Source organism: Ailuropoda melanoleuca, chromosome 13 (assembly GCF_002007445.2).
Source record: "Ailuropoda melanoleuca isolate Jingjing chromosome 13, ASM200744v2, whole genome shotgun sequence".
NCBI classification, from domain to species: Eukaryota; Metazoa; Chordata; class Mammalia; order Carnivora; family Ursidae; genus Ailuropoda; species Ailuropoda melanoleuca.
In genome coordinates this window covers 3,630,101-3,653,365 of record NC_048230.1, presented here as the reverse complement: position 1 = coordinate 3,653,365, position 23,265 = coordinate 3,630,101, and the positions used below count along the sequence as shown (strand labels likewise).

Sequence of the window (23,265 nt, the reverse complement as noted above, 5' to 3'; positions counted from 1 at the left end):
GAGAGAGGAGGGAAGGAAGGGAAGAAGGAAGGAATGTTAGTGTTAACATTGGAGGGAGGTTATGACTGGAGAAGTAGCATGAGGGGGATTCTGGAATCGTGGTGATGCTTTTTTTTAATGTGATAAAATATATATATTTTTCATTTTAACTATTTGTGAGTGTGCAATTCAGTGACATTAAATATATTCACAATGTTGTAATAATCATTACCATTATCTATATCCAAGACATTTCCTCTATCCCCAACAAAAACTCGGTACCCATTAAAAAATAAATTCCCATTCTCTACTTCCCCCAATTTGTAGTGATCCCTATTTCACTTTCTATCTCTATGCATTTGCCTACTCTAGCTACAATATTTTTCTTTGGATGTCTGGCTTATTTCAACAAACAAAATATTTTCCAGGTCCGTCCATGTTGTAGCATATATCAAATTTTATTCCTTTTTAATGGCTAAATGATATTCCACTGTATGTATATACCATATTTTGTATATACCATGCATCTCTTGATGTATGCTTGGGTTGTTTCCACTTTTTGCCTATTGTGAATAATGCTGCTATGAACACTGATGTACAAGCATCTGCTTTTAATTTTTGTGGATATATACTTAAGAGTGGAATTGTGGAATTGTTTAGTTATATGTAATTCTATGTTTAAACCTTTTGAGAAACTACCAAACTCTTTAACAGTGGCTGCATCATTTTACATTCTCACCAGCAATGCACCAGCGTTCCAATTTCTCCACATTCCCGTCGGTACTTATTTTATTTTTATCTTAATTTTTATAACCATCCTAGTAAGAATGAAGTGATATCTCATTGTGGTTTTGATTTGCATTTCCCTAATGACAAATTATGTTGAGCACTTTTTATATGCTTATTGGCCATTTGTATATCTTCTCTGAAGAAATGTCTCTTAAAGTCCTTTGTCTATTTTTGAATTGGGTTGTTTGTTTTTGTTATTATGGGTTTTAAAAGTTCGGTATGGTCTGATAAGGAACACTAATTCCCTATCAGGTATATGATTTGCAAATATTTTCTCTCATTCAGTAGATTGTCTTTTCACTTTCTTGTTCTATCCTGATGTGCAAAAGTTCCTAATTTTGATGAAGTTCAGTTTATTTTTTCTTTTGTTTCCTGTGCTTTTGATGTCATCTCCATGAAGTCATTGCCAAATTCAGTGTCATAGGGATTTTCCCCAAATTTTCACCTGAGAGTTTTATAGTTTTAGCTCTTTAATTTAAATCTTTCATTACATTTTTGTTTATTTTTGCATATGGTGTAAAGGTCCAGCTTTCCATCTCATTTGCGTGGGATATGCTGTTGTCCTAGCATCATTTGTTAAAAAAATGGTCTCTTGGGGCACCTGGTGGCTCAGTCGTTAAGCATCTGCCTTTGGCTCGGGGCGTGATCCAGGAGTTCTGGGATCAAGCCCCGCATCAGGCTCCTCCGCGGGAAGCCTGTTTCTTCCCCACTCCCCCTGCTTGTTTCCTATCTCACTGGCTGTCTCTCTCTCTGTCAATTAAATAAATAAAATCTTTTTTTAAAAAATGGTCTTTTCCCATTGAATAGATTTGGTACCCTATTGAAAAAAAGATGTACATATACATATTAACATATATACTTACATACATACATAAATATATATATGTAGATTTATTTCTGGGCTGTCTATTCTATTCAGTTGGTCTATGCCTGTCCTTATGCCTCTACCGTACTGTTTTGTTACTTTAGCTTTAGCTCTGTAGTAAGTTTCAAAATTGGGTAATGTGACTCTTCCAAGTTTATTCTTTTTCAAGATTGCTTTAGCTATTCAGAGTCCTTTGCAATTCCTTATGAAAGCAAGGATCAGTTTATCCATTTCTGTAAAAGAGACTGTTGGGATTTTGATAAAATTGCTTTGAATCTACAGACCCCTTTGAGTAGTAACTACATCTTTATAATGTTAAGTCTTCTAATCATGGACATAGGATTCTTTTCATTTATTTATGTCTTCTTTAATTTTTTTTCAGCATAGTTCATAGTTTTCAGCATTTAAGTCTTTCATCTCCTTGGTTAGATTTATTCCTAAGTAATTCTTTTAGGTGCTGTTGAAAATGGGATTGCTTTCCTAATTTACTTTTTTGGTTGTTCATTGCTGTTGTACAGAAACACAACTGACTTTGCGCGTTGGTGTTGTATCCTGCAACCTTGCTGAATTCATTTATTAGCTCTAGTAGCTTTCTTGTGAATTATTCAAGATATTCTATATACAGGATATGTCACTTATAAATATAGGGTTTTTTTCTGATTTGGATGCCTTTTAATTTCTTTTTCTTTTCTAATATCTCTGGCTAGAACTTCTAGTACAATATTGAATAGCAGCCGTGAAAGTGTGTATCTTTGTCTTTTTTCTGATCTTAAGGGGAAAGTTTTCAGCCTTTCACCACTGAGTATAATGTTAACTGTGGGTTTTTAAATAAATACTATTTATCATTCTGAGGAATTTCTCCTCTGTTTCTAGTTTTCTGAGGAGGTTTTTTGTTTGTTTGTTTGTTTGTTTAAATCATGAAATGGTGTTGGATTCTGTCAAATACCTTTTCTACATCAATTGAGGTGATTATGTGTTTTTTTTCCTTCATTGGATTAATGTGATGAATTACCCTGATTGATTGTCTTATGTTGGATCACAATTGCATTTCTGGGATAAATCTCACTTGATCATGGTGAATAATCCTCTTACTGTACTCTTGGATTTGATTTGCTAATATCTTGTTGAGGATTTTGGCATCTGTATTCAAAAGGAATATTGGTCTGCAATTTTCATTTCTTGTGGTGTCTTTACCTGCTCTTGGTATCAGAATAATATTTGCCTCATAGAATAAGTTAGAAACCATTCTGTCCCCTTCGATTCTTTGGGAAGAGCTTCATAAGGATTGATTTTATTTTATTTTATGTTTATTTTATTTTTAAAAAAGATTTTATTTATTTATTTTTTTAAGTAATCTCTACACCCAACGTGGGGGTCAAACTCACAACCCAGAGACCAAGAATCGCACACTCCACTGACTGAGCCAGCTAAGGGCCCCTGATTTTAATTATTTAAATGTTTGCTTGCACTGTTGAAGCCATCCAGTCCAGGACTTTACTTTGTTGGGAGGATTTTGATTACTGATTCAATCTCTTTATTTGTTATAGGTCTGTTGAGATTTTCTATTTCTTTATGAGTCAGTTTAGATAACTTTTGTGTTTCAAGGAATCCGTCCATCTTTTTATTTCTGTGAGACTGGTGGCAATGTTCCCACTTTCATTTCTTATTTTAGTTATTCATATCTTTTCTTTTTCTTTGCCAGTCTAGCTTAAGGTTTGTGGATTAGTTGACCTTTTTAAAAAACTAACTTTTGACTTTATTGATTTTCTCTACTATTTTTCTAAGCTCTATTTTTTTTATTTCCACTCTACTCTTTATTATTTCCTTCCTTCTGCTCCCTTCCTTCTGCTTCAGTTCTGAGTTTATTTTACTCTTCTTTGTTCAGTCCATTAAGATATAAAGTTAGGTTTATAAAGTTAGGTTAAAGTTAGGTTTGTGGGGCTTGGGTGACTCAGTCGGTGGAGCGTCTGACTCTTGGGTTCGGCTAAGGTCATGATCTCATGGGAGCCCGAGTTGGGCTCCAAGCTCAGCAGGGAGTCTGCTTGGGGATTCTCTTCCTCTGCCCCTCCTCCAACTCCAGCAGGTGCATGTGTGGCTTCATGCACACTCTCTCTCTCAAATAAATAAATAAGTAAATAAATAAATCTTTTTAAAAAGATGTTAAAAAGTTAGGTTATTGATTTGAGGTCTTCTTTTTTTTAATGTAGTCATGGCTATAAATTTCCCTCTCAGCACTGCTTTCACTGTATCGCATAAGTTTTGGCATGTTGTATTTTCATTTTCATTCATCTCTAAGAATTTTCTCTTTCCCTTGTGATTTCTTCCTTAATTCATCGGTATTTAAGAATGTGTGTTTAAAGTACCACAGATTTGTGAATTTTCCAGTTTTTCTTTTGTTGTTGATTTCTAACTTCATCCTGTTTTGGTCAAAGATACTTTATGTGATATCTATGTTTTAAAATTTATTGAGATTTATTTTGTGGCCTAACATATGGTCTATCTGAAAGATATCCCATGTGCATTTGAGAAGAATTTGAATTCTGTTATTGTTGGGTAGAGTGTTCTTTATATGTCTGTTAGGGATAGTTAGTTAATTTTTGTATATGATGTGAGGTAAAGGTCCAACTTCATTTTTTCCCATATGGATATACAGTTTTTATAGCACCATTTGCTGAAGAGACAATTTTTTTCCCATTGAATGATCTTGGTACCTATGTCAAAAATTAGTTGGTCATGGACATATGGGTTCAGTTCTGGACTTTCAATTCTATTACATTTACATATGTCTATCATCATGCCAGTACCAAAAGTTTTATGGGTTTTTTTCATATTGGTCTTAACACATTTTTGTTTGGTTTATCTCTAGATATTTTCCAGTTTTGTCACTATTACAGAAAGAAACTTTGAAAAATTATATTTTTAATCAGTTATTGCTAATAACTAGGATATCTCTCTATATGTAGTTTTTTTTAACAACTGATAATTTATTTAAAAGGTTGATTTAAGCATCTGCAATGGTGACTTCAACCTCAACTTTTGGCTCAATACTGATGAAAGTAATCTGCTTAACAATCTCAGAAGGACTGTGCAAATCACTGAGTCACTTGTGAATCTTTATCTGAAAATGATCCCTAAGTCTTAGAACCTTCACCACAAGGAATTTTTCTTATAGTGATTCTCAGAGTCTTGGTAGGCATCCAAACTGGTCTTTTCACTTTGAGATTCTTTACTTTGTTGCCTCTGATCAAGTAAGTCAGCACGTAATTTCTCCAAAGATTTTATGTTGTGGTTGGTTGGAGTAATTCTAATTTGGTGAATCACCACCTCTGGTTCCATTGGTGTCTTTCCTGTGTGCTTAAAAGCCATGACCAAGACAAGCTTCCTGATGAACTTGTTCCTCCAAGAAAGTAAACAGCAGTAAGTCAGGAGCCGGGGCTGGGTGTCCAGAGCTCTGCTATAGGTCTGACCTTTTCTTCCTTAAAGAACTATTTTTGTATTTTAATCATGTATCTTGCATTAGTTATTTGGTGCTTTTTAAAAAATTGTGATAAAATGCACATAATATACAGTTTACCATTTAAATTATGTTGAAGTGTACAATTCAGTGTCATTAAGTAAATTCACAATGTTAGTGCAACCATCACCATCTAGTTCCAGAAGTTTTTCATCATCCCAAACAGAAACTGCATTTGGTAAGCCTTTTAAAGCTCAGGCTTTGTATCTTTCTTCAATACTAAGAGATTTTCTTGCATTATCTCTTTGAATATTTCCTTATCTCTACACTCTTGGTTCACTCCATTTGTATAAGATGAATATTAAAAGTTCTGGATCTATCTTCCATTCTCTTATTCCCTTTGCCCTTTTTATCTGCTTTGGCCTAATCTTCCAGCTTGCTGGTTAGTGTTCAGTATTTTCTGATCTTCAAGTCAATGTATTGATGGTTTTGTTGACAGCAATAATTCTTTTTCATTTCCAAGTGATTTCTCTCTTTTTTTGTTTATTGAGTTTCTTTTTTAAAATAAACTTTTATTTTTAGAATACTTTTAGATTTACAAAAACATTATGAAAATAATATAGAGAGTTCCTGTTTATCCCACATCCAGTAATATCTATTATTAATACCTTGTATCAGTGTGGTACATTTGTCACAACTAATGAGCTATATGGGCTAAAGTTCATATTTTATCCAGATTTCTTTAGTGTGTTTTTATTTAATTAATTAATTAATTAATTTGAAAGAACAAGAGAGCTCATGAGTGGTGGGAGGGGCAGAGGGTGGGGATAGGGAGAGGGAGAGAGAATCTCAAGCAGAGTCCACACTGAGAATGGAGCCCAACATGAGACTCCATCTCATGACCCCAGCCGAAACCAAGAGTCAGTCACTTAATCAGCTGAGCTACACAGGCACCCCAGATTTCTTTAGTTTTTATCTAGTGTACTCTTACTGTTCCAGAACACCATATTATATTTAATTGCCATGTCTGTTTAGAGTTTTCTTTGCTCTGAGAGTTTCTAAGATTTCCTTGTTTTTGATGACTTTGACAATGTTAAGGAGTGCTATCAGGTATTTTTGCAGAATGTCCCTAACTGGGGTTTGTCTGATTTTTAAATTATGATTAGATGGTGTTATGGATTTTGGGAAGGAAGACCACAGAGATTAAGTCCTGTTCTTGTCATATCCTATCTAGCATATTATATATGCTATCAATATGACTTTCCATTATTGTTGGTAATTAATCTTGATCATCTGGCTGAGATAGTTTTTGTAAGGTTTGTCCACTGAAAAGTTATTATCTCCCCCCCTTTTTCATGTTGTACTTTTTGGAAGAAGTTACTATGCACAGCCTATAATTAAGAGGAAGAGAGTTGGGGCACCTGGGTGGCTCAGTTGGTTAAGCACCTGACTCTTGGTTTTGGCTCAAGTCATGATCTCAGGGTTGTGGAATGAAGCCCCATGTTGGGCTCCATGCTCAACCAAGAGTCTGCTCCAGATTCTCTCTCTCCCTCACCCCTCCTCCCCTTTCTCTCTCTCTCTCTCTCTAAAATAAATAAATAAATCTTAAAAAAAAAGAGTTATGCTCTACCTCCTGGAGGTACCTAAATAATTTGGAATATTTCTGCACAGGGTATTTGTCTGCCCCCCCCATTTATTTGCTTATATCAGTACAGACTTATGGATATTTATTTTATACTTGGTTTAAAATTCAATATTATTTTATTACATCACTCAAATTCCACCTTTGGCTGTTAAGAGCTCTTTCAGCGAACTGCTGTGTGTCTTTGTTGTACCCCAATCACTGTACTGTTTGTTTTTGAGCACTTCTTTACTTTGTGGCACTACAAGATGTTCTAGGCTCCTTTAGTATTTCCTTCTCCAGTCCTAGAATCAGTCATTTCTCCAACAATGAGTCCTGATTCTTAAAAATTGGAGAATGATACTAGAAATCAAGATCTGAGCACTAGATACCCATGCTCTCTTAATTATATTTTTAAATAACATTCTTTTTATTTCTTCTGATTTTTCTGCTCTGAGGATATTAATTAGAATTCTTTTAGAGACTCCTTGCATTTATTAATGGTATTTCCTTGGGTAGTATTAATTATTGTATTTGTTGGATTTAGTCATGGAGGTAATTTTCTTTAAATATTTAGTGATTCTTTTATGTGTACTTACATTTGTATTTGGGAATCCCTGTTTGCTTTTCTGTAGATGGAATTTCTATTTTCTGTACATTGCTGCCAGTGATTACGGAGGAGGCATAAGGTGTACAGACAGTGAAGTCTGTCAGCAATTCATTTTCTCTTTGTGTGCGGCATTATTCTGCCTCTTTAGCACAACCCCCCTTGTCTCAGTGCAGGGGTGAGCATCTCTGATGCCTAATGATTAGCTCAAATGTCCCAAATGATCAGTCATTCCCCTGCTACTCACATGTACATCCTTTAAACTCGGGGTGTCTCAAAGTTATTCTCAAATTTCACAGTGATCTGTATTATTTTTAGTCCTGTAGTTTCTTCAATCTAATTCTACCTTCCTTACATTTTTCAAAGACCTTCAAAATTTCTGACTACTGAAGACCCCTTTCATGACTGCCAGTTTTCTTATGTTTATATTAACACACAAACCACACACACACACCCACCCACCCACACACACACTCCCTTTTTTTGTCATTTCTAGAGATTTTGATAGGTAGGGGGGAAAGTGCCTGTTCTCACTCTACTATCTTGGGCTAATATCTCAATACTGCATTTTTAAAATGAAAACCTGAAAGAGGCTGGAAATGTAAGAGTGGAAAGAAATACATGTGTGACATTTCTTCACCTGTTTGCCTGCCAACTGAGCCTCAATTTTGTAGCAGATAGAAATCACTTGATATCAGGAACTTGTTCTAAACCTTGGCAAGAAGGAATAAATTATGATTAGTCAAAACTATTCATAATAATCCCCTTTTCCTTTACCAGTTATTGGTCTAGGGGTAGACATGCAACTTAATAAGGCCAGTGAAATGTAAAGGAAAATCTTGGAGCAGGGAGTCTGGGATATTCTCTTCTTATATAATAAAGTAGAACCACAAGAAAAGAAAATCTGTTTGTTCTCAATTCTCTTTTCCTATAAAGAAGTGATGCTGGGAGATGCAATAGCTACCTTGTAATCCTCAGGTACAAGCATAAAAAACGAGTAAAGAACAATAGAAACAGGCTAGGTACTTAGTGAAAAACAGTGAGCTGCTGAATGACTTCTGATTAAGTCAACAATTAATGTCCTTATGGTGAAAGTCACAGTTATCTGATTTTCTCTTACTTTCAGCTATGTTTGAATACACCATGTAAATGGATGTAAAAACAACTTTTTTAAAATAATTCTAAAGTAACACAGATTAAAAATCTACTTCCGATATTCTTATATTTCACTTTTTTTCCTCCTTAGAAATACACCTGGAAGGCCAAATAAAAACCTCAGTTTGTTCAATGAAGGACTCCAACACTAGAGTCTCAAAGAATTTGGTGGTGAGAAAACCTGCAAAAGTGATTTTCAATTTAGATCCAACTGCACTGAATTCAAAGCTAGAACAGCCATGGAAGAAAAATTTTTTCGAAAGATTGGAAGCAAGAGCCCAGGCAATGCAGCAGAAAATAATAGATAAGGATAATCTGAAGAAAGAACTAGAAAAAAAGACTGAAAAAACACTCCCTAGGGATAATTTGGCCAAAGACTGGTTTAATGATGAAGACATGACACTGAACACTCGTGCATATTTGCTTGACAAACTTCTGCCTACCTTAGTTCCTGGAGTGGAAAAAATGTTAATGCAAGTGGAAAAGAAACAGCTTTGGGCAGAAGTTGATAATACAACCAAGTTTAATCCAATTAATCATTTGGGGGAATACTTAATGAGAAACAATCCTTATTATATCAAAGACTCAGGAATGTCTGGTTATCAAAGGGTGATGAGGGATATCACAGAAGACCTGAAGATACATGTTCCCAACACTACTGGCAACAGGTACAGTTTTTTATATTTTCAGTTGATGGTCTAGATCCTTACATTGAAAGCAAATAGAACAATAACATGATCATACAAACAGGACTTAAATAATTTTGTAATTATTCAGAAAGTATTTATTGAGCTGCCAGTATGTGCTTCACTATTTACAAGGCACTATGAAGATTAATGAAGCATATTACACAAGTTCCTTGAATTCATGGATTTAGTTATCTCACTATGATCCAAAGTATATATTTATTTGCTTGTCATCTGTCTCTCTGCACTGGAAAGTAAGCTATATAAGAGTAGGGTCTTTTCAAAAATTTAACTTTTCGGATAAAAAATACATTCACTTGGTTCAAAAGTCAAAACGTATGATGAGTTATATAACGAAAAGTTCCTCTCCCATTCTTATCCTCCATCTACCCAGTACTCCAACTCTGCCATAAATAATGACCGTTCCTCATTTTCAGTAGATTTTTCCAGTTTCTTTATACATACAGAAGCAAATGCAAATATAGATTCTAAATTTTCTTCCTTTTATATAAGACCATCTGACCGAGTTACAAATATTTTCTTCTGTTTTTTACTTGCTATTTATATCTTGTTATGCAGAGGATATTTTATTTCTATGTGATTGAGTTTACTTTCATTTTGTGACTCGTGGATTTCAAGTCATTGTTATTTTCAAGATAGTAAAAGAATCCTCCCATGTTTTTCTTCTGGAATTTTTATTATTTTAATTCCCATTTTAAGTATTGATCCATTTGGAATTTATCCTAGTGTAAGATGTAAAATAAGAATCCAACTTTTTCCTTTTCTAAATGGCTACATAGTGATCCCAACAATTGTCGAATAGTCTGTTTTGCCCCACTGTTTGAAACTTTATTACTAAATTCCTATATATTTTGGAGTGTATTTCTGCATTTTTCTATCCTGTCCCATTGACTGTCTCCCTGTTCATGCACCACACTGCACTGCTTTAATCCCTGAGACTTTTAAGTATACAGTCAGTCCCCAATTTAAAATGGTTCCACCTACTGATTTTCTCTGACTTTATGTTGGTGTAAAAGTGGTATGTGTTCAGTAGAAATCATACTTTGAATTTTGAATTTTGAGCTTTTCCTGGGCTAGCAATATGCAGTAAGATGCTCTCTTGTGATGCTGGGCAATGGCAATGAGCCACAGCTCCCAGCCAGCCACACAATCACAAAGGTAAACAACCCATACACTTAAAAGGATTCTGTACTCATACAACCATTCTGTTTTTCACTTTCAGTACAGTATTCAATCAGTTACATGAGATAGTCTACACTTTATAAAATAGGAATTTGTTAGATGATTTTGCTCAACTGTAAGCTAATGTAAGTGTTCTGAACACACTTAAAGTGGGCTCTACTAAGCTATGACGTTGGGTAGATTAGGTGTGTTAAATGCATTTTCTACTTAGGATATTTTCAATTTACGATGGGTTTATTGGGACATACCCCTATCATAAGTCGAGGAAGATCTGTATTTCAGTAATTCTGACTGTGCTGGTCCTCGTTATTTACTCTTTTATTCTGGTGGCTTTTTTTTTAAAGATTTTATTTATTTATTTAAGGGAGAGAGAGAGAGGTAGGGAGAGAGGGAGGGAACAGGAGCATAGGGGGAGGGGCAGAGGGAGGGGAAGAAGCAGGCTCCCCTCTGAGCAGGGAGCCTGATATGGGGCTCGATCTGAGGTCATGATCCAGGATCATGACCTGAGCTGAAGGCAGATGCTTAACCGACTGAGCCCCTCAGGCGCCCTATGTTTTTGCTTTTTAATATGAACTTTAGGATTGATTCATCTACTTGAAAAAAGGAGAGCAGCAAAACAAACTTTATAGGAACTTTTACTGAAATCTGTTTATTAACTTAGGGAAAATCAACATCTTTAATTACAAGTGTTTCAATCTGAGAACATATGTCTTTCCATTTGCTCCTTTTATTTTGTATCCGTCATTGTTGTCTTAAAGTTTTTTTTCATTTAAGCTTTCATCTCTTGTTAGATGTATTACTAGTTATTTTATTATGTTTTTATTGCCATTGTAAATGGGACTTTCTTCTTTTCTATAAACAGGGGTGCCTAGGTGGCTCAGTTGGTTAAACATCCAACTTTTGGTTTTGGCTCAGGTCATGATCAAGTTGTGGGATCAAGTCCCATGTTGGGCACCACACTCAGTGAGGAGCCTACTTCAGATTCTTTCTCCCTCTCCCTCTGTCCCTCCTCATTTGTATGCATGCTCTCTCTCTTTCTCTCTCAAATAAATATAAATAAATAAATCATTTAATCAAAATAAAAAAGGAAATTTTTCTATTAATGATGGAACTCAGTAAGGTAGCAGATTACAAAAATATACAGAAATTAATAGCTTTCATGTATTCAAACTCATATGGCACCCCTGTTTATAGAAAAATTTTAGTTGATTATTTGGATTTTCTAGCAAGGAAACCTTATTATCTGCAAATAATAGGAGTTTTCCTTCTTTGTTTTCAATTTTTATGCTTGTAATATCTTCCTCTTACCTAGTTACATTGGCTATTACTTCCAATAGAATATTAAATAATAGTGATGATATGGGCATCCTTGTCTTGTTTATGACTTTAGTAGGGATGATTCTTGTATTACTGCCTCATCATGAGCAGTTTTTAAAAACTATATATTAATACCATAACTCTACTTTATTTGGATCTAAAAAGATATATTTTATTACATTAGAAAAAATGTGTGGGGTGCCTGGGTGGCTTAGTCAGTTAAGTGTCTGACTCCTGATCTTGGCTCAAGTCATGATCTCAGGGTCCTGAGATCAAATCTGACCTCAGGCTCCACGCTGGGCTGGAGCCTGCTTAAGATTCTCTCTCTGCCTCTCCCTCTGTCCCTCCCCAAACTAAAAAAAAAAGAAAGAAAGAAAGAAAGAAAGAAAGAAAGAAAGAAAGAAAGAAAGAAAAGAAAAATGTGCCTAATTTCTGTATTATAGAATGATTTTTTTAAGTTTATTTTATTATTTTATTTTATTTCATCATGGTAAATGTACTCTTAATCCTCATCTCCTATCTCCCCCACCCCCACACCTACCTCCCTCTGGTAACCATCAGTTTGCTCTCTATAGTTAAGAGTCTGTTTCTTGGTTTGTCTCTCTCATTTTTTCCTTTGCTCATTTGTTTTGTTTCTTAAATTCCACATATGAGTGAGATCATATGGTATTTGTCTTTCTCTGACTTATTTCACTTAGCATTATACTCTCTAGCTCTATCCATGTCATTGCAAATGGCAAGATTTCATTCCTTTTTACGGCTGAAGAATATTCCATTGTATGTATACCACATCTTTATCCATTCATCTATTGATGGACACTTGGCTGCTTCCATAGTTTGGCTATTGTACATAATGCTGCAATAAACATTGGGGTACATGTATCCCTTTGAATTAGTGTTTTTATATTTTTTGGGTAAATAACCAGTAGCTTGATTGCTGGATCATAAGGTAGTTCTATTTTTAACTTTTTGAGGAAACTCCATACTGTTTTCCTCAGTGGCTGCACCAGTTTACATTCCCACCAACAGTGCACAAAGGTTCCCCTTTCTCACATCCTCACCAACACCTATTGTTTCTTGTGTTGTTAATTTTAGCCATTCTGACAGGTGTGAGGTGATATCTCATTGTAGTTTTGATTTGCGTTTCCCTGATGATGAGTGATGTTGAGCATCTTTTTATGTGTCTGTTGGCCATCTGGATGTCTTTTTTCGAGGAATGTCTGTTCGTGTCTTCTACCTATTTTGTAACTGGAATATTTGGGTTTTGGGTATTGAGTTGTAGCAGTCCTTCATATATTTTGGATACTAACCCTTTATTGGGTATGTCATTTGCAAATATCTTCTTCCATTCTGTAAGTTGCCTTTTAATTTTGTTGATTATTTCCTTTGCTGTGAAGAAGCTTTTTACTCAGATGTAGTCCCAAGAGTGTATTTTTTTCCTTTTGTTTTCCTTGCCTCAGGAGACATATCTAGAAAGAAGCTGCTACAGCCAATGTCAGAGAAGTTACTGCCAGTGCTCTCTTCTACGATTTTTGTGGTTTCAGGTCTCACGTTTAGGTCTTTCATCCATTTTGAGTTTATTTTTGTGCATGGTGTAAGAATGTATTTCAGTTTCATTCTTTTGCATGTTGCTGTCCAGTTTTCCCAACACCGTTTGTTGAAGAGATAGTCCTTTTCCAACTGGATATTCTTTAACTCTTCTTTAAATGTTCAATAGAATTTACCCTTGAAGCCATTTGGTCCTGGACTTTTGTGTTTTGGGAATTTTTTAAAAAAGATTTTATGTATTTATCTGACAGAAAGAGAGACAGCCAGCGAGAGAGGGAACACAAGCAGGGGGAGTGGGAGAGGAAGAAGCAGGCTCCCAGAAGAGCCTGATGTGGGGCTTGATCCCAAAACGCTGGGATCACGCACTGAGCCAAAGGCAGATGCTTAACGACTGTGCCACCCAGGCGACCCACCCCGGGAGTTTTTTGATTATTGATTCAATTTCATTGCTGGTGATTGGTCTATTCAAATTTTCGATTTCTTCCTGCTTTATTTTCGGTAGGTTATATGTTTCCAGGAGTTCATGCATTTCTTCTAAGTTGTCCAATTTGTTGGGAAATAGGTTTTCATAATATTCTGTTAGAATTGTTTGTATTTCTGTGGTGTTGATTGTTATTTCTCCTCCTTCATTAGTAATTTTGTTTATTTGTGTCCTCTCTCTCTTTTTTTTAATGAGCCTTGCTAAAGGTTTATCAATTTTGTTGATCTTTTCAAAAAACCAGCTCCTGGTTTCACTGATCTATTCTATTGTTTTTAAATTTTTTAATTTTTTTTTCATATAAAAGGACTCACATATTTATTACCAAACCAACCTACAGGTGCAGAAGCACAGTAAGAGAGAAAAATCATTTCCCTGATAAAACATGTCTATTGTCCAGGTAACAGCGATGTTTATAGAGTGACAGGATACAAGCACAGGACCTTCATGCAGCATAAATATGTGTGCCAACTCATGTGCTATCCCTTATAGACCTAGCCTGATTCTTCTCTAATGTCTCCTCTTGGAGTTGTACCTGATTTTATTACCAGTTCATCTGAATCCACTGGGTAATGGGACAATTCTGCCTTTGTTTCTTGGCCTGGAATCACTTGATCCTGAAAGTCTTTTGAGAAAACATGATGAGGAACCCTCAACTGCACACACTAAAATGGCAGAGAAAAGGGTAACTGTTCTATTGGGTTTTTTTAGTTTCTATATTATTTATTTCTGCTCTAATCTTTATTATTTCCTTCCTTTTGCTGGGTTTGGGTTTTTATTTTCTTTTTCTTAGTTCCTTTATAGAGTGATTTTTAAAAACGATTTTTTAAATTTTTTTGAGAGAGCACAACTGGGGAGGAGGAGCAAAGGGAGAGGGACAAGCAGACTCCACGCTGAGTGCAGAGCCCAACGTGGGGCTCAATTTCATGACCCTGAGATCATGACCTGAGCTGAAATCAATAGTCAGACACTTAACCCACTGAACCGATTTTTAAGCTCATGAATGATTGTTAATTTTGTCAAATACTTGTTCAACATCTGTAGAGATGATCATTTGGTTTTCACCCTAGACCTGTTGATAATGAATTTTATTAATAGATTTCCTAATTTTGAGCTATTGGAATTCCTGAAATAACTTCCACCCGTTTGCTATGTATTTGGTTACATTGAAATATGCTTCCTACTAATAAGACAAAATAAATGTTTACTTCTTTCCTTTTAATTACAAATTTTCAGAATATTATATATTTTATCTCTATGTCTCCATGTGTCTATGTATCTATCTGTCTGTCAATAGGCACCTGGAGGAGCAACAAATGAAAGATTTTGGGGGCAGTGCCTAGGTGGTTCAGTCGTTAAGCATCTGCCTTAGGCTCAGGTCATGACCCCAGGGTCCTGGAATTGAGCCCTGCGTTGGGCTCTCTGCTCAGTGGGGAGCCTGCTTCTCCCTCCCCCTCTGCCTGCTGCTCTGCCTACTTGTGCTCTCTATCTCTGTCAGATAAATGAAAATAAATGCATACATACATACATAAAAATGTTTAAAAAAAAAGGTTTTTTTTCCCTTTTGGGGGAAGGGTTCCCTTTGAGTATCATTGTAGACACATTGATTTTAATATATATTCAATGTATTTTAATCCATTATATTTACTTTTTCTTTTTGATCCTCAGCTTGACCCTACTTTGGCTCCTGTGTTCTTCCAACCTTACTCCTTTAGTCTTTGAAAGCTTCATGCATTTTTTAAAAGGGATTCCTACTTCCTTTTAATGAATATCACTCATCTGGGAGCTAGGAATGCTCATACATATTATCGTTGCTTCTAGGCTCTTTCAGGACTAACAAATATAATTTTTAAAAATAATGAGTAAATATTGATAATTTCATATCAAATACAATGTTTCCGTTTTTTTTTACTTAATTCCTTGATTTTATATTTCTGTCTCTTTTTTTTCTGAAAATCTTGGCTCTTAACAACATTGATGGAATTATTTGTCTTATCCTACAATTTACATAAAATAGCTTCAAAATAATAATACCAACAATCACAATAAAAGAACTACTAGAATTATTTGCAATTTTTTTGTTCATAAAACATATCCTCCTAAGTATGTGTATATGACAAATGAAACCATGTAACAGGTAGAAGAAACCAGGGATTAAGTTCCTTTATTACCAGAGAAAGCCTTTTTAACCATGACTCAAAATCATGAAAATATTGCTAAATTTGATTACATAAAAATTAAGGGGTTTTTGCCTGGAAAATTGAATTGGAATTACTTGATCTTGCTGTTGTGGTACAAAAGTAGTTATAGTTATACACAATATGTAAATGAATAAGCTTGGCTGTGTTCTAATAAAACTTTGTTTATGAATACTAAAATGTGAGGTCATAGATTTTCTGCCGTGCCACAAAGTATTATTCTTATTTTGATTTTTAAAAACTATTTTAAAATGTAACAGCCAATCTTAGCTGTTGAGTGGTACAATACCAGGCAGCAGGCCAGAATTGGGCCCTAAGCCCTGGCCTAGATAACATCTAGGTCTCTTCTAGATCTTAGTGCAAAAAAACAAAAACAAAAAACAGGGGCGCCTGGGTGGCTCGGTTTTTGGGCGTCTGCCTTCGGCTCAGGGCTTGATTCTGGAGTTCTGGGATCGAGCCCCACGTCGTGCTCTTCCGCTGGGAGCCTGCTTCTTCCTCTCCCATTCCCCCTGATTGTGTTCCCTCTCTTGCTGGCTGTCTCTCTCTGTCAAATGAATAAATAAAATCTTTAAAACAACAACAATAACAACAAAAAACAAAACAAAACAAAGACACTTTGAATTGATTCTCTTCCTGAATCTTCATACTTTCCTTCTAATATCTTCTGGCATGAATACTTACACTAAAATTTATAAAAGAGCCTAAAATTCTTTGTGATTTCTTTTAGTGTTCTTCTTGTAGGGTAAGCAACTAATCAGAAGCTTTAGAATAACAGTTCTTTTGAAATTAGGTACATATATACCACCAGAATAAAATAAGAGATATATACAGAACTCTTATTTTATATGTGGACGTGGAATTTTAATTTTCAGTTGAAACAGTCTTTCTCAGGGTGTTGTTGCCTATGAATGACATCAGGATTACCTGGATGCTTGGTTAAAAGTGCAGATTCCTAGCTTCTTCCTCGATCTTTTGAATCAGAACCTTTAGGCATGCATTGAGAACAAGTTCCACAGGAAATTATTATGCACCTTAAAAAAAAGTTTCAAAACCAATTTTGTAGAGAAACCAAATTAAGGGAGTTTTAGTACTAGCGAAAAGTTCCAACAGCAGCAGGGAGCAGTGTCATTAAATTTAATAAATAGCTTAAAGAACATTTCTGTTCACCATCTGTTCTTGCAGAGCAATAAATTAGGTTTGTATTTAGAGCTATTGCCATAAAAATACTTAAAATTTGGGAACTGATGTCAAGGCTGTAAATCAGTATATTGACAAATACTTCCTCCTGTCAGGGATATGTAAATCTCAATCAGTACATAAAAGTAGGCATTTATCGATATCTGTAATAAGAATAGTAAAGGGGGGGGGCGCCTGGGTAGCGCAGTCGTTAAGCGTTTGCCTTCGGCTCAGGGCGTGATCCCGGCGTTCTGGGATCGAGTCCAACATCGGGCTCCTCGGCTGGGAGCCTGCTTCTTCCTCTCCCACTCTCCCTGCTTGTGTTCCCTCTCTCGTTGGCTGTCTCTATCTCTGTCAAATAAATAAATAAAATCTTAAAAAAAAAAAAAGAATAGTAAAGGGAACTCTAGAACAATGGTCTAGGTCTCATTGCCAACAAATGACATGACACAAGAGAATTAGTTTGTTTCATTGATGCTTCTTGAATTGGGAGTTTGAATATTTAGGGTCATCTGAAGCTTGATAAGAGCCCTAGTTTGTTTGTTTCTTTCTTTCTTTTTTCAGGTTTTTTTGTTTTTTTTTATAATAATTTTTTTTATTATATTATGTTAGTCACCATACAGTACATCCCTGGTTTTTGATGTAAAGTTTGATGATTCATTAGTTGCGTATAATACCCAGTGCACCATGCAATACGTGCCCTCCTTACTACCCATCACCAGTCTATCCCATTCCCCCATGCCCCCTCCCCTCTGAAGCCCTCAGTTTGTTTCTCAGAGTCCATAGTCTCTCATGCTTCAAAAAAATTTATTTAAGTAATCTCTACACCCCATGTGGGACTCAAACACACAACCCTGAGATCAAGAGTCACATGCTCTTGTGACTGAGCCAGCCATGTGCCCCAGGGCACTAGTTTCTATTAGAGCAAAACTGTTGTAGGAATTTCATGCAAGAGTTAATCAAAGATGCTTTGTCTCCCTAGATTGTCAGATTAGGGCTTTATCTCTTTCTGGCAAAAATTCAAGATCTTATATCAACATATGACTGTCAAGCATCTGCAGAGTATTCAGAAATCCTAGAGATACTTTACAACAGCACAATATCTATTGACTTAAAGCTTGGATATGCCTCAATCTTAGCTAAAACAGCTTGCTTTTAAATTCTCTGAACTATATCATTGTTTGTGTCATCTTTAATCCATTAGAGAGTTTTGGAGAAGTCCATTTATATTAGGAATGAGAATTTTTCTTATTTATATTCAAGAAAAAAGACGAATAAAATTTTTGTTTGGTTTATCATGACTTTATCCTCCGGTAATGATGTTACAGTATCCATTTGCCTTAGCCTGATCCAAAAATATTTTCATCTGACTATTTCCCTGGATAAAAAGGGATTTGATTCTGTTTGGTCTCTAAGAACAGTAGATAAAGAAGACATTCCTTACTGATTTGGGTCAATTTTTATAGTGGTAGCCACTTATTTGAAAAATAAAATATCACTGTTGTTTGTAAGTTTTAGGTATGCAGTATACCTTTATTGCTTTTCATCAGAGATTCTGAATGACAGATTAAGAATTGAAGTGGACTTTAATTATTACATGTAATTTTGCAAAACTGATAAGGTTATGTTTGTGTCATTTTGCTTTTCTTCATATTTCCTTTTCTTTTAACATCTTTTTTCAGTATCTTTTACCTCTGACTCCTGATTCCTTCCATGCTTGGGAATGCATATTTTATAAGTCACAACTGCCTTATTGTGAATTGATAATGAAAAGTATTTGTTGGGGTGCCTGGGTGGCTCAGTTGGTTAAGCGTCTGCCTTCGGCTCAGGTCATGATCTCAGGGTCCTGGGATCCAGCTCCACATCAGGCCCCTGCTCAGTGGGGAGTCTGGTTGTCTCTCTCCCCCAACCCCATGCTCATGCTCTCACTCTCTCTCTCTCAAATAAATAAATAAAATCTTTAAAGAAAGAAAAGTATTTGTTGTTTTTTAACATTTATTTTTAAGATTTTGTTTTTAAGTAATCTTTATACCTAACATGGGGCTTGAATTTATAACCCTGAGATCAAGAGTCTCGCTCTAGAAACTAAGCCAACCAGGTGCCCCTGAAAAGTATTTGCTCTTAAAATAGAATTACAGGGGCACCTGGGTGGCTCAGTTGGTTGACCGTCTGCTTTTGGCTTAGGTCATGATCCCAGCATCCTGGGATCGAGCTGCAAGTTGGGTTCCTTACTTAGCGGGGAGACTGTTTCTCTCTCTCCTCCCTGCTTGTGCTCTCTGTTGCTATTTCTGTCTCTCTTTCTCAAATAAATAAATAAAATCTTTTTAAAAAATAGGACTACAAACTTTCAATTAGCCTGATTACGGTGATGATTATACATATTTATACATGTGTTTAAATTTATACAACTATGTCCCAAAAAAGTTCAATTTTACTATATGATATTTCAAAAAACAAAAAAATTCAAACAGTAAAAAAAAATTATACAGATGTAATTAACTAATGAATTAAAATAAAAACTTTAAAAAATGACAGATATTATTATTATTAATGTTAGAACTTCACACTATTCCAGAGAAGTGGAACCTATTATACTGTGAATTTCCTCACTGTTCTCCACCAGTCCTGATACACAGTGCTGATCCTAGATGAGAGTTCAAATGAACTAGGAAGTAGATCTGAGACCCAAGGCAAAAACTTGGGTCTTTTCCTGTGTGACAGTTATAGTGAAGCATACCAGGTTCTGGCTTGGTGATGATCCCCGATCCCTACATCTGTTGCTTATTTCATAATCACTGTGGAGTCTGTGCTGCACGTTGAGATATCTTCTTGGCATTTTTCCTGTGCCAACACTTTATTACTCTTCTGGACTAATAATGGAACATTTAACCCACAAAGAGAAAAAATCATGACAAAATTTTTCATAGAGTTACTTTCTCTACCTTAGCTACATAAAGGAGAAAAATAAGTCAGTATAAATGCTCAAGCATTAAAGATACACAAGCCAAGTAAAAACTAAAAGGGAAAGAGACACAGGCCTTTATTTTACTTAGTAATTAATTTTTTTATTTGGTAATTCCCAACAAATTAACTCATGTACGGTGTTCAAAAAACTTACGCAGATTATGTGACAACATCCATTGTGTTTCTATTAGAATGTGGTATCTACAAAGGGTTCGTTGATTTACTTCAAAGTGCTTATTTTTTGTGTTTCCAAAACCAAACCCCATCCCCTTTCCCACTTGCAACCTCCAACAATTTTGGTCAAATCGTACATATAAGTTGAGCATATTGTAAAACCTTCATTGTATATTGCACTCTTTATAAAGTGTCATCTTTATAATTATTTTCCAGAATTTAATCTCATCTGATAATATTGCAACCCTTACTTTCTTTTATAGGTATTTTCATAGAATATTTTTGTTCATCCTTTTATTTTCAAATTTTCTGAGTAATTTTAATTTAGTGCTTTCTCTATGTACAGAATATACAATGTAGAATGCCCCTTGTTTTATAATTCGATTGGAATCTTTTTTTTTAATAGGTAGGTTTTAGCGTATTTACATCTATGGATATAATAGGTGAGTTTTAGTTTTATCATCTTTTATGACTTTTCTTATTTTTAGCCTTTTTTTTAAAAAGATTTTATTTATTCATTTGACAGAGACAGACAGCCAGCGATAGAGAACACAAGCAGGGGGAGTGGGAGAGGAAGAAGCAGGCCTCCAGCAGAGGAGCCTGATGTGGGGCTCGATCCCAGAACACTGGGATCACACCCTGAGCCGAAGGCAGATGCTCAACGACTGCGCCACCCAGGCACCCCGTATTTTTAGCCTTTTAAATATAATTTTTCATGATAAAACAAACAAACCCCCAAATGTCTAACTTATGCTTACAATACACCAGCCACTGGGACTTGGCAAGAGTAAGGGAATGTTTCATCCTTGATACGGATCTTCTTCAGTTGCCAGGAGACAGTGACTTCCGAGACAGATGTCTGTCTGCTCATACTCCACACCAGCTGTCACCTCTTTAGTGAGCCAAACCCTAGTGCTTATATTATGCTAGGAAATCCCATAGGTGCTTCTCCCACAGGTGATATTATTAATATCAATCATTTTGTCAATTCGTATTGAATATCATAGTTTATCAATCCAGTAAAACATGTTATGCCAAAAGTGAGTGGCTAGATAAGGAAAATGATTTTTTAATAGTGTTTGAATGACTATTCTACCCAATGGCGTATGATAGGACTTCATCAAATGGGTTCTACTTTTGTTCAACCTGAAGCATAACAATAATGTATATACATGGGCTAGTTTCATATCCACCTAAAAACCACACTTTGTTGCATATGTATATATACCATTATTAAGTACTTAGAAATTGAAGTACTTATGGACTGAGAAATAATGTTCTTCTTGGATGTTATCCTGATATCCTACAAATACACACACCCTGCAACTTGATGTTGAATGAGTCTGTGGTCCTGCTTCAGTGGCATAGGACATTCCTAATGTTAAAAAGACTGAGGTGAAGGTTCTGAGTCAAATTCACTGCAGCTGGGGCTGGATATCTGATATAATGCCTGACAAAATGTGGTGGTCCTGAGGTAAGACTGTCCAAGATGTCCAGAAATTGCTAGGATTTGCCAGATAAAACTATTGATTTATTTTAAACTATCTAGTAACTGTTATCCTCAGAAGAAAACAGGATTTTTTCTGTTTATAGACGAGAACAGACTGAAGACCTTATGAGCTACTGCACTGGTTTGTATGTCCTCTGCCCTACCTCAGTCCTATACCATCAAAACAGATGATTTCCAGGACTCCAGTGGGAAATATCTGGTGGGAAATGCCCTCTGCCTTGCTCATACTCTCCCAGAAAGGTGTTTCAATTGGAACTCAACTACCTCATTTGGAAACAGAAATTTTCACTGTTAAGGCCAGCTTCAAAGCTTGCAGGCACTAGATCTTATGTACCCAGCATGTAGTGATATTGAACTCAGACCATCAAGCCCTGACTTTGCTCATCTGGGCTAGATAGGCTGCATTCTTTATGCACATCAATTTTATTATCTCTTACATAACAACCAATCAAAAGCACTAGCCAGATGCCCTCTCCTCTAATCCAGAGTGCCAGCTTTCTCTGTCTAGAACATCATTCCCCTCCTTTCTTGCTGGACAATTTTTCCTGTGCTTTAAGAATCAGCCCAAGTCAACTAATCTTAGATAAAGCAGGAAAAAACATCCGGTGGAAAAAAGACAGTCTCTTCAATAAATGGTGCTGGGAAAATTGGACAGCTACATGCAAAAGAATGAAACTTGACCACTCTCTCACACCATACACAAAAATAAACTCCAAATGGATGAAAGACCTCAATGTGAGACAGGAATCCATCAAAATTCTAGAGGAGAACATAGGCAACAACTTCTATGACATCGGCCAGAGCAACCTTTTTCACGACACATCTCCAAAGGCAAGAGAAATAAAAGATAAAATGAACTTATGGGACTTTATCAGGATAAAGAGCTTCTGCACAGCCAAGGAAACAGTCAAAAAAACTAAGAGACAGCCCACGGAATGGGAGAATATATTTGCAAAGGACACCACAGATAAAGGACTGGTATCCAAGATCTACAAAGAACTTCTCAAACTCAATACACGAGAAACAAATAAACAAATCATAAAATGGGCAGAAGATATGAACAGACACTTTTCCAATGAAGACATACAAATGGCTAACAGACACATGAAAAAATGTTCAAAATCATTAGCCATCAGGGAAATTCAAATCAAAACCACACTGAGGTACCACCTTACACCAGTTAGAATGGCAAAAATTGACAAGGCAAGAAACAACAATTGTTGGAGAGGATGTGGAGAAAGGGGATCCCTCCTACATTGTTGGTGGGAATGCAAGTTGGTACAGCCACTCTGGAAAACAGTGTGGAGGTCCCTTAAAAAGTTAAAAATTGAACTACCCTATGACCCAGCCATTGCACTACTGGGTGTTTACCCCAAAGATACAGACGTAGTAAAGAGAAGGGCCATATGCACCCCAATGTTCATAGCTGCATTGTCCACAATAGCCAAATCATGGAAGGAGCCGAGATGCCCTTCAACAGATGACTGGATTAAGAAGCTGTGGTCCATATATACAATGGAATATTACTCAGCTATCAGAAA

The 23,265-nt window shown here is 35.8% G+C and overlaps 1 protein-coding gene and 1 pseudogene across 1 annotated transcript in view; one reads left to right on the top strand and one right to left on the bottom strand.

Moving 5' to 3' along the window:
* EFCAB5 (EF-hand calcium binding domain 5) overlaps positions 1-23,265 on the top strand; it is a 168,099-nt gene that overhangs the window by 34,352 nt on the left and 110,482 nt on the right. The window contains exon 5 of the mRNA XM_034640619.1: positions 8,562-9,138. Coding sequence (XP_034496510.1) covers positions 8,562-9,138 — 577 coding nt within the window. The remainder of the gene's footprint in view (positions 1-8,561; positions 9,139-23,265) is intronic.
* On the bottom strand, positions 4,635-4,999 carry LOC109489585 (annotated as a pseudogene).